General features: G+C 36.7%; 1 protein-coding gene across 3 annotated transcripts in view; it reads right to left on the bottom strand.

The window, feature by feature from the left end:
* The window catches only part of WDR19 (WD repeat domain 19), a 47,666-nt gene that overhangs the window by 6,555 nt on the left and 28,381 nt on the right, over positions 1-12,730 (bottom strand). For all 3 annotated transcript variants that reach the window (XM_075024558.1, XM_075024548.1, XM_075024568.1), the window contains 6 exons: positions 12,298-12,410; positions 11,380-11,448; positions 8,730-8,807; positions 3,276-3,372; positions 1,082-1,206; positions 331-412 (listed from right to left, as the gene is read on the bottom strand). In XM_075024558.1, coding sequence (XP_074880659.1) covers positions 331-412; positions 1,082-1,206; positions 3,276-3,372; positions 8,730-8,807; positions 11,380-11,448; positions 12,298-12,410 — 564 coding nt within the window. The remainder of the gene's footprint in view (positions 1-330; positions 413-1,081; positions 1,207-3,275; positions 3,373-8,729; positions 8,808-11,379; positions 11,449-12,297; positions 12,411-12,730) is intronic.

Genomic DNA, 12,730 nt, shown 5'->3' with positions numbered 1-12,730 from the left:
TACATTTTCCACATACCCAAAAAGTATTTTCCAAAAAAGACTGATTAAGATTTTGTGATAAAGTCACAGAACCAATCAGTTCATTACATACGATCCTGAGACTGTGTGTGGTTGAGGCAGCTCAGTACTGCAGTTACGGTGGGCGAGGACCCCATCCTGGAGGCCGTATATCAAAGAGCTGTCCTGTGGAGGATGGCACAGCACACTGTGTATATTTACACTTAGTTGCGTGCCCTACAGGATCATAGGAGGAGAATATACCTTTTAATACAACGATTAACGAGTCATCCTGTAGAGTAAAGCATGCTCTTCTATGCCACCAGCACTTACGTGATGGAAACTTGCTGATGTTGTTGGCTACACGTATAAGCATACGTGCTCCTTTCATGTGATCACCACGTCTCACGTGAGTCTGGAATACAACAAACATATTGAATTAACTGCAGCCTTTAGAGAGTAATTCCTGCGGCCTGCTCTTGGTGTTCATCCTTCTCGGAGCTGCGTGCCCATGGCTCTTTGACGAAACTGAGCAGAAGTGGATCATGCACTAGAGAAAGGACCAGAGACTTTACAGAGGCTCTTTCCCAGAACAGTCTGTCTGGCCTTTGGCCCGATATTTGCCTGCTCTTGCCTCACTGCTGGTAGAGAGGAGGCCAGAAGCTGACTGTAGGCTGAATGGAAATCCTGATGGGCCACGGGTTAACTACTAGAAATCATTTGAGCCCCCCTGCCTAATTTCATTTACAGAAAAAGCAGTGATCTGCTTACGGATAATAATTAATAATTTAAATAATCAATAATTGTACTAGTAGCATAATATTTGTAAGTGTGAATGCAAAAGAAATACAGGAAGCCATATGTAGGTTTTAAATTATTCAGTATTTTAAAAAAGAATATGCTAATCAAAGAGGCAGAAACATCCATGGATTGGCCTCCTGAATCTTGCTGTTAGCATGCACTTGGATTCTGCAATACAACCTACATGACAATGTAATTTATGTATACAGAGCATCCATATGTATGGTTCAATAAATCAGAGACTGTGCAACTTATGCATAAATTCAGTTTCTCAATTCTTTACCTTCACTAAAATATAGCTGTGTAGAATCATAAGATTTGTAGCCATCTCAGAAGGAATTTTAATCTTCTGGGTCTTTAACTCTGAATACATACTGAAAAGAACATCATGTGCATTTCGGTAGTTTCCTTAAAAAAAACCCAACAATGAACAGTAAATTTATTTTTTCATAACAATTTGTTTACTAATGACATATATGGAATCTGAACAGGAAGTTATGTTGATTCTTAGAGAAAAACCTTTGCATGACAATTTCTTATCCTAAAAATATCAGCCAGGGAGTTAAATGAAGAAAAAAATTACACTTAGAGAACTCATCTAAACAGTATCAAAATACATATGTGGATGACAACTTCATATAATGAAACTTTAAAAATGGAAGATGCTGTATCCAATACATTGCTTCCACAATAAAGAGGAGAAAAGGTATTCTTAGAGCATTTAGAGATGTTACTTCTTTTTGGTCTTCTATGTCAGATATTCAAAAACTGTTTTTTAAATGTTAATTTAACATACTTCTACTTTGTCATTTGCTTTGGCAACTCCTTGCCTCTGCAACGAAACAAACCCAAAACCTGTCAGAGAGATAATTAAAATTTAAATAATAATTCACTAGATTATAATGCTTCAAGGTTACTATGAAGGATTGTCCAGAAACCACTGGATTTCATTAAATTATCAACATGGCTGAAAACAACCAGTGTTTAGTACAGTTAGTCTACTCTTAGCTAGTTGTTCATTCTTGCTTTGTTTTGGGTTGGGTTTTGTTTGTTTGTTTTTATGTTATTACATTATTAGAGTATACTCTTTGCAGTTGGAGGCATTTAAAGGAAATTTCAGATTCAGTTATTTCAGCAAACTTTTTTTCTCTATCTCTCCATATTTCTCTATCAGCAAACATTTTTACTCTATAAAGCAATTACATGTTGTTATACACTACAGTTGAATCAACCTGTGGAAATTTGTGTGAGGCAGCTAAATATCACTCCAGAATTAGTTACTGGAAAACAACATTAATTTTTCATGCTGTGTTACTGACTCTTAGTATAATATGATCAGTCTTAAAATCATGTGATTACATAAAAACAACTTAAAGGAAAATTGCACATAAAATGGCATACCCAAAGGAAAATACCAAACACTATGACTTAAATATTATTTTAAAATGTTTTCTTAAGGAAAGAACAAACTATATTGGTGCAAACGTCAGAATCAAACTCACTGGAATTTCCTGAAGGAAGAGAAGGAAACAGTTACTGCAAGATTGGTGACTTTAATGAAAAAAATACTGTGCTTATTATTACACTGTTGCAGAACACATCTACACTATTAGGGAATATGAAATACAATATGAGATACTGCATTTTAGATATAAGCTTTCAGATTCAGAAAAGCTATTAAATATTTAAACCCTTGAGCCTTTACATTTCCTGCTTACATAATTAGCCCAAATGCATTATTCATTGCTATGATGAACTGGGAGATCATGCTTGCCAAGGGTTTAAGCGATTTTCCACTCCTCAGCCCAATGCTGAGGAACAGTCCATGAATGTTAATTTGCCTGGGCTGTTCCTGAGGCTGCTATTCTTCCTTTATAGATATTTTTCTTAACTTACTTGAAATGAAAAGCAAGCAGTGTTATGATAGGACTGTTGTCATGACTACAGAGGAGCACGAATAATGGAGGCGATAGCTATTTTGCTTTTAGCCCTGTCTCTTACTACTTTTTTCTATTTCTAACTTCAGCTACTTATTACAGGGGAAAACAAGGCTTAAGTAAGCAGGTCCCTGATCCTTCAACAGAAGTCATCTTCTGTGCACATCTCCCACTGAAAAAAAAAATAAAAATGCGCAAAGACTAAAGGATCAGTATCCAAGTTGGCTAGAAAGTAGCAACTGCAATTCTAAGATCTGTGATACACAGAAAAGTAAAGTTGCAGGCAATCTTAATCACTATGTTTACTTGAACGTAATAAGGAATGCAGGCATTTTCTACAATTTTCTTCCAATATTTAATATACAGGTATAAGTCCCAACTTTTTCACAAAGGCTACTTCAAATTCAAAATTAAACCTGAATATAATTAAAAGCACTGATATATGTATTTTCTAAATATAATCCTATATAAATAACAGGACCCTAAGTACTGCAAGATGTAGTGTCAGAGATGCTGTCACATCAGAGAAAACAGACTTACCCGAACACTGCTCCTCCCTGGCAATTATTATAGCAGTTCTGGCAGCTTCTCGGTATTGCTTTAGTGCCATGTATAAGCGGAATAGGTACTTGGCATCCTTAATTAAATCATACAAAAGCAATTAATGCTAACTGAATACATACTGCCCACCACCACATACTTTAAAGCAGACAAGATGGCTTATTTTGAGAAGAGCTCTTCATATCAACATGCTTTAGCCGTGCTATGTTCACCTGCAAGTTTTGGCCATTAGTACAGTCAGATAAACGCCCACATTGAGGACCCTGACCGAGTTGTGGCAGTTAGTTGCCAAGCCCTGCCAATATGGACGCAGAAAGCCGCAGACCGTTAGGCACATAGAGAGCTGTACAGGTGGAAACCCAACAACTTCAGCTGTGTAGGCGTTTATGGTGTCAGAAAAGAACCAAAGGACTCGTAGAAATCAAAATCTTGCTAGAAATGTTTAAATTGTGTTACAGATCTAGATGCAAACATTGCTTAGTGGGGATAAGGATGACAAAATCTGGCCATTAAAGAGTGTATTGTTCTGGGACCAGATGGCAGACATCCACGACAGCTAAAAAATTGAAAATTAGGGGGACAATTCAGCTAACAAAATGCCTAAAATTTGTAATTTGCTGTACTATGTACTTTTGATATATTACATGATTCAAGAATGGCAAATGTAGCAAAGGGTTCACCCAAAAACTGGCAATCCAACAGTAGGACAATTAGTGAAATAATTTAAGCACAAAACTTTGAAAAAACAAGATGGCAGTATTGAAGAGAACGAACATGAGTTCTATTTTTGTAATGTGTACTCAAATTTCTAGCAGACTAGTAAAAAAAAAAAAAGAAATCAACAAGAGAAAGAGAAAAGAGAATTGGTCTTTCATAAGGATTTTGATAAAATCATCAAAAGAGGTTATGCCTAAAAATCAGCTAAATACAAAATAAAATGACCTTGCTTATGATGAAAAGGAACTACTAAGTGAAAAAAAACAAACCTGGGCTACTGTCACTATTTTATACCTTTAGCAGTGATTTCTAAAATGGGATCAATAAAAAGTAAAGTTTGTACATGATAATCTTTTAACTAGTAAATCAAGATGAAATTAAGCTGAAATATTGTATATAACGGTATGGTTCCAACTTAAATATACACATCAGAAAAAAAATATAGACACTGGTGTCTTTATAGACAGCTTAGCAAAAACCACAAGCCAACTAATTCTGCAATATTAGTAGTAAACCCAAACATTTACGATGTGTATTCTATGTTAAAATGGTATAAAAATTTCTTTAAAAAGAATTGTGTTAATCGATGTTGTGCTGTTCTCTGGAATACCGTGTGGGTTTTGTATGTAAGTCTCAAACACATAGCAAAAAAAGCAGAAACTGAAACGAATAGAAATATGAAAGATATAAAGATATTTCCTTATAAAGAAGATGACTGAAAAGATTAACTCCCTACTTGAGAGGCAAGGAAAAAAATGACAAAAAAAAAAATCACTGAAATAAAAGCAAGAGAGAAAGACTGGCATACAGAAAGAAAAAAGGCAAGTCAAATTCTTCTTTTTAACTCACAATATAAGGAAAAACATTAAGTGACCAAAAGTAATTAAACTATTGATGGAGCAGAATTTTAAGTAACACATGATCAAAACGTTGAACATCGTAAGAACCATAACTTAACCATAATGAAATAGTTATCTGGATAATAAAGTAACTACAACTACTTATATTACTGCTTATTATTTATCCACTGTAAACTGCCTTACAAAGGAAAATTGCTATTCCCTGAGTGGGGTAAACCAAAAATTATTATGAATGGTAGGTTATGATGTAATTCTTCCCAATTTCTGACACCTCCTAATGACCACAGATGGTCAACCCACTGATGATAACAGAAGGCTGCACTTCTTCCCCACCCAGGCTGCTTCTCCTTTTTCTCCTGCTGCACCAGGAGAAGGATCCTGTCCCAGCACAAACCAGTGGTCTTATATGGTATTTGCCACGTCCCTAATTATACTTAACTAATATATTTAAATGACTTGCATGGCAGTCATACGTAGAAAAAAATATAAAAGTAGAAGGCATTTAAGAAAAATTAGTCTCATATTTTACTTTCATATTCTTACCTTTAAAGTCAGCCATTTTAAAAGCAAAAAATGCAGGAAGTAATTTTCAATTGACAACACATTTCCTAAGGTCTTTGGAAAAATTTATTATTGCAGTCTAACTGATCTTAGATAGCCATGATTTTAATTTAGTTCAGCTTTTTAAAACACATGTACTTAGAAAATATGCACACAGAAGACAGCAGAATCTTGCTAGTTAACACTCCCTGAAAAATTACAAAGGAACACATGACAAATTAAGAAACTTTACATGTTAACGTTAACAAATACAACAGTTGACATAATAACACATTAAGAAATAGTTTATAATTAGTCAGACAATAGTGTAGCAAAATTTTGGTAAGCATAATAATTTTGATAATATGGTACTTCATTAAAATGCCACAAAATAGTTAGCTGTGAAAGATTTAAAGCAATCAGGCTGCTGTGAGCAATGATCTGGTTTGAAGATCAATGCTTGAAAGGATTAGCAAGTTTCTGCTGCATGGCTACTTTAGGTTCACTCTTACTTTTCAGCTTTACAAAAATACTACCACATAAAAGCTGCTATTCTCTAAAAACAACCCCATTGGCTTGATAATTTCAAGAACACTGTCTCCATAGCATAATAAGGATAAAGATGAATTGTTTTTTAAGTAGATTTTTAAAACAAATATGTATGATTTGATAAAGGAAAATTTTGTTACTCACAGAGAGAGACTATGGCAGATTGGATTAAAGCATTCAGAAGAACAAGAGAGAGCTTTTAAACAAGGAAAAGAAAGCTCTACATTGAAGTTCAAAACAACGTTAAATATGGCAATTACGGCATTCACAAAATTCCCAAGTGTTTTCTAAAATCTTTAGAACCTCTTCACTATGGAGATCACACTGTAGCTCACTTCCCTTATCCAGACCTATGCACTTCTTTCAACCAGATGACTAGGCTGCTGCTCTTAGAAAAAAGAATGGATGCTACAGTTTCTGTCCACCCAATTTTCAGCATAAATATGAAATTACTTTTGCTTACACTGATGCTGCACAGATTTTTCATCTAATGCCTCCAACAGCTTCATTCTCTTCTGGTCTCTTGCAGCTGAATTTCGTTTGTTTCACTATGTTTTGCTTCTCTTATAATTTTATTAATGTTCACATTTCAAATTACAGGTAAATAATAAGAGGTAAATAATAGACAGAGGGGTTTTGTGGTGTTTTTTTAAATTAATTTTATAAAAGCAAAGTTGGCTTGGCTATCCACTGTCCAGTGTCTCTAAAAGTCTAAAATATCAAACCCTTAATCTCCCGGCACCATACAAAGAGGAAAGAGCCAGAATTTCTAATCTCGCAACAGAATCATAAACCACAGCTATAATATTAGGGGTGAAATAAACTTACTGCATGAAGACCATGTCCTCTTCATTGTTACCAAACCTTACTCCCCTCGGTATGGCAGAACTTATTTGTCCTTACATGTAATTTTGCACCTGACTGTATTTACGGTGAGTTTGTATGAGATCTTAAATTCCTTGACTAAGGAATTAATTGCAGACTGCAATGTCCACACCTGAGGTCTGGCTTTCACAGCAGAAAAACATGGGTGCAGCCCCACATAGCTCACATTCAAGCTCTGCTGTAACAGGCAGTAAAACTTGAAGTGGCTCAGCCACTTAGTTCCATGAACAAAAGCCCAAATATGAGTGAATGTACCATAAGCTCTATGGACATAAAAAATAGACTGTGAAGCCTGTTTTTCCACAGCTCAAACTCAGAGAAACCAGACAGCTCATCAGTAGTCACTCTGCAAAAGAGCTGTTTGTCATCTTAACCTCAAATGCTGCTGTTCTGATGTCTAACATAATATTTACAGTGGACATTTTAAATCTGTCTTGGAAAAAAAAAATCATACCAACAGAATATGGTCAAAATATACTTCTTGTATTGTATAAATAGCACAGATCTAATCTATGTTCTGCTTAGTTTGTGAATGATCCTCTTATTACCAAACCTATGGCATTGGCAACTAATACACAAAAATCTGTCAGCAAGTATCTTCCAACTTCCAAATCCGTATATATAAGAGAGAAAAAGAGGAAATTGTCTACCAGTCCGCCAAAAGCCTTTTATTACACTCAGTGAATGGTTTGCTTTTAACAAAGGAGCAGGAAACCTGGAAGAAAAGTAATGGTCCTTTCTACTTTTTATTAGTTGATCATATGACATTAAAAGAAGCCTTATAGCACAGAGCACCTCTTATCTCACAAAGCACCTCCTAAATAGTATAAAAGAAAAAAATGTAAGGTTCTAAGGATCCAAAGAAGATTTTCTATGACAATGATGAGTGAAAACATAAAAATCAGCATCCACAGTATTTTATTATCCTATTGTTAATCAAACTTCCACGTTAGGAAGGTCTGTCACCAAAAATCTTGAAATGTGCCTCCTGGTTTTTTTTAATTTTCTACCATAAATGAAGTATGTAATTTTATTCTTCAACCCAGAACAGAAAGTCTGTGTTTTAGTTTACAGAACTACAGCCTATACCTGCAGATGAAACTGACTCTATGAATAATCAATTCAAACTTTAAACTAAATACTTCTACATAATAAGAAGTCCAAAAAGAAAGATAATTTTTTTCAAATAAGGTTTAACTGTCATATGGACATCCGCATGAAGCCATTACATTTTCAAGTGATCTCAGTGGCACATTTTTGAGTAGCTTTGAGCTAAGCTCATTTTTAAAACGTGGTCATTAATCCCTTCAGAAATCAACAGGGAGCTGGTAATTTTGTAAATCTGTCCACAACTTTTTACGTCTTATGTTGATGTGTGAATACAGGAACTAATGTAGCCTGATCATCTTTGGGTTTTTGTCCTTCATCTCCTATATACTACCTTACTTTCTTCCACTGCAACAGTTAGACCAACGCCCCACACTGCAAGAAGAGATCAGTCCTGTAGCTAGTCTTGAGACACACACATGCTGAGTATCCATTTGGGAAAGGCCACAGCCAGCTGGCTAACTGGCATGAACAAACAGCTAAGTTTTGTCTCTTTCCCTCAGTATGAGCGTTAATTTGAATCTCCTCTGTCCAACTACCTGCTTTCATAAAGCTTGGAAAAAGATGATTACATCTAGGATAGTTACTGCCTTTCTTATCATTCTGAAACTGAAGTTACTGGGTGAATGACTTACAGAGTGATCATGTAAGTCTTGCTCCTTAATGAAACCGAGCTAAAACACAATCTGTCTACCAAAACTTTTAATTTTACAAAATAAGCTCAAAAGATCTTGTAGCACAGTGTGACACAATAGCAGTGATAAAAATACAGTACCTTGGGCATGCCATCACTCTCTCCCATAAGATAGTCTATCAGCTGATTTGTTAGTGCTTCATCTTTTGCCCGTCCCACCTATTAAATAAAGACAGAAGAAATTATGCTATGAAAGAGAAAGGAAAAATACTCATAAGGAGGCTTTCCATAAAACCACTGCAACTAGATAGATTTAAAACATGATTTTCTTTTAGTTCTGTGTGTTCAAACCAGATGATTACTTGTTTCATCAGCTTTGACATGCAGTAGTTCATATTTACTTTTTAATGTGTTATGTCAGAGGACTGTAACTAAATGGGTCTCTACCAGCATGAACTGTTCCTCTGCTTCAGTGTTGGGAAGGCGTCTGAATCTAGGGACCATGAGTTGAAGCCTGCTGTCACAAAGCTACGTCTATCAACCCAGCATAACTTGCGCCTCAGAGGAATATTTAGTGCTGGTCACTAGAATAGAGCCAGCACTATCTGGCCAGTTGAAGAGATAGTCTCAAAAATATGGCTGAGATGTTGAGATCCCACAAGGATACATAAGGTACAACTGCAGCAATAGTCTTTGGGCTGTTTCATAGCCTTTGGTTTATTCATTTGGGCTGAAACATCTGGATCCAGAGGAAAGCATTAGACACCTCAAACTTCAGTCTTACAAGCCCTGCCAACAGCTTTGTGAGATGGAAGGCCTCAAGAGTGGCTGTGCTATCTCTAAGCAGAGTCAGGTCTACTCTTTAAAAGAGTCTGAAAAAACTCTAGTACTCTAGTGATACCTAGCAAGATTTTCAAAGCTGTGGGTTCTTCAATGATACAGAGGCAGTATGAGAATGGTTTGGATGACAGAAAGTGAAAGTCACAGTGGATGCATAGATGGAAGCTGGCAATGGGCCTGCTTAGGCAGGTTTTCAGCATATATTGTCTAGAAAAGAATCACAAGAAACAGAGTAGGTTCACACGTACTGAGGTGCAGCATGAGCTGGAGACCTGATGACTACAGAATCTTGGAGATCATGAGCAAAATAACTAAACAAAGATTGCTTAATCCCAAATTTCTACTTTTTTTAGGGATGGAAAGGAGATTTTTTGAGATAATAAGGATGAAAACAAAAAGGTGTTAGTAAGACTGATGCTGCAACTGGTCTTCCACCTGATAGGGTTGCTGAGAGCAGTGAGCAGTGGATATTGTCTACCTTGACTTCAGAAAGGCTTTTGACACTATGTCCCATAACATCCTTATTGAGAAGCTGATGAAGTATGGGCTGGATGAGCAGACAGTGAGGTAGACTGAAAACTGGCTCAATCATCAGGCCCCAAGGGTTGTGATCAATAATACAAAGTCTAGTTGAAGGCCAGTAACTAGCAGTGTACTCCACGGGTCAATACTGGGTCCAATCTGATCTGGATGATGGGGCAGAGTGCACCTTTAGCAAGCTTGCTGATGGTGCAAAACTGTGTGGAGTGGTTGATATACCAGAGGGCTGTGCTGCCATCTGAAGGGTCCTTGACAGGCTGGAGAAATGGGCAGACAGGAACCTCATGAAGTTCAGCAATGGGAAGCACAAAATCCTGCACCTAGGGAGGAACAACCCCATGTGCCAGTACATGCTGAGGGCCACCCAGCTGGAAAGCAGCTTTGCAGAAAAGGACCTGGGGATCATCAAGCTGAACATGAGTCACCAATCTGCCCTTGCAGCAAAGAAAGCTAAGGTATCCTGGGCTGCATTAGAAGGAGTGTTGCCAGCAAGTCAAGGCGGGTGATAGTTCCCCTCTATTCCAGGTGAGGCCACACCTGGAGTACTGTGTCCAATTCTGGGCTCCCCAGTACAAGAGAGAGAAGGACATATTGGATAGAGTCCAGCAAAGGGCCACTAAGATGATGAAGGGCCTGGAGCATCTCTCATGAGGAAAGGCTGAGAGAGCTGGGACTGTTGAGACTGGAGAAGGCTCGGGGAGGATCTTGTCAATTATATAAATACTTGAAGGGAGGGTGCAAAGAGGAAGGAGCCGGGCTTTCTTTAGTGGTGCCCAGTGACAGGACCAGAGGCAACGGGCACCAGCTGAAACACAGAAGGTTCTATCTGAACATCATGAAACACTTTTTCACTGTGACGGTGACTAAGCACTGGCACAGGTTGCTCAGGGAGGTTGTGGAGTCTCCCTCCATGGAGATATTCAAAAGCCATCTGGACACAGTCCTGGGCAACTGGCTCTAGGTGGCCCTGCTTGAGCAGAGGGGTTGGATCAAGTGATCTTCAGAGATTCCTTCCAATTTCAACCATTCTGTGACTGTGTGACAGAGAGTGAGAATGGAGGCATATTGACCTCTCTAACCATAGTGTGCAGACTGCAAAAATCAGCAAAACTGAAAAATCATATATAGTTATTGCTAAAAAAGAAAATTCCAAACTCAGGGGTCTCTGACACACAAGTACAAAAATCTGAATGAATTCATAAACCCTCCTTTGAAAGACTGAAAACACATTTTCCTCTGGTGTTAGTATTAACTTCTACTTTTTTAATGTTTAGATACCACTTTCACTGACAGTTTTCCTTCTATTTGCAATCTGTCCAAACACACTCACTAACACTAGGAAAATGTCACAATACTGAAGGTAAACTTCTTGAAAAGATGAAGAATTTTTTGTTTTAGCGAAGTTGCTTACTGTTTCAATTGCCATTTCTATAGCCAAGTTATCTTCTGTGCTTGGACTTTTCATAAAGTGCTTTAATGCCTAAAATGATACAAAAGAAAAGTCAAAACTGAGACACATGAAATTAGCATTTTCCTAAATTCTATCAAGTTATTTCTCTCTGCATTTTGACAGACAAGTGGCACACTGAATACTTATCTTGACTGTATTTTACAGCCATAATGATAACCACATACACTATAGAGGTAGCAGCTGCTCTTACAGATACTCCTGCAAGAAAGAAGAGTTGAGTCTTTGCCAAATTCTGGTCTATACCTTCATTTAACTGTGAAAGATGTTCACAGCAATATGATGACAAGAAATTAATGATTAATGTGCCATTGGATCCCCCCTATGGCCCAGCTGAAGGTGTTGTCATCTGCAATTGCTGTAATTTGCAAAAATCAGTAATATTTTTTCAGTATGTGTTCAGTATGCAAAGGTCAAACATTTAATAAGCATCAGTTCACTGATTTGTAACTGACCAAAAGGAAGTGTGTCAATTGACGTACTTCAATTAACGTATTTTCTATTTTTTTAAAAAAAAGATTTAAGTTAGGGCATGCTACAGTATTAAATGAATTAACTAGCAACCAAGTCTTCATTGGTTAAGCTAATAAAATATAAATAAATTCTAATTCTGTGTTCATGATATTTAGAGATTCATTGAGAATAGTATACCATTGATCCATCTAGAGCCTCTACTGCTGTGAAAAAGTTGTGTATGGCAGCATAATTCACAGAATACAATGTAGATAATTGTAAATATAAATAGTTTACTTATGTTTTTTACACTTTTTAAAAGTGAAACATCCCTGATTTTGAAGTACTGTATTTTGAACAGTTTCTATGAATGTTTAACTATCACTGTTTTATCCATTAAGTACTGACCCGTCCATATTGACCACACAGCAAGAAAAACTTTCCCGCCTGAAAATGTTTCTTCTCTCCTTCAAAATATAGTGCGATGCTCTGATAATCTTCATTGGTAGTACTTTCAGAACCTGCAACAGATAGATAGCAATCACTGCAGAGTATTCTTATTAAGATAAAGGCCCTACTGAAGGAACAAATTCCTATTCTACAGGGTTTTTTTTCTACTGACATTCGAAGAAAACCAAAGCCAGCTAGACTCAAATTATGTCTTATACAGTTTTTTCCTATTTAATCAGACTAAATGTCAGACATTAGGAGCTAATAATGCAGTGAAAAAATTGTTTCCATAGGTTTTACACCATAATGGGATTTCTGTTGTTTTAACAGACATAATAAAATGGCATAACTATGACCTACTAATGAATTTTTCCAGAGCAAGTGATTATGA

Source organism: Buteo buteo, chromosome 1, assembly GCF_964188355.1.
Source record: "Buteo buteo chromosome 1, bButBut1.hap1.1, whole genome shotgun sequence".
Lineage (NCBI taxonomy): Eukaryota > Metazoa > Chordata > Aves > Accipitriformes > Accipitridae > Buteo > Buteo buteo.
The sequence above is the reverse complement of the archived record's forward strand: the minus strand, read 5'-3'. Positions and strand labels throughout refer to the sequence as shown.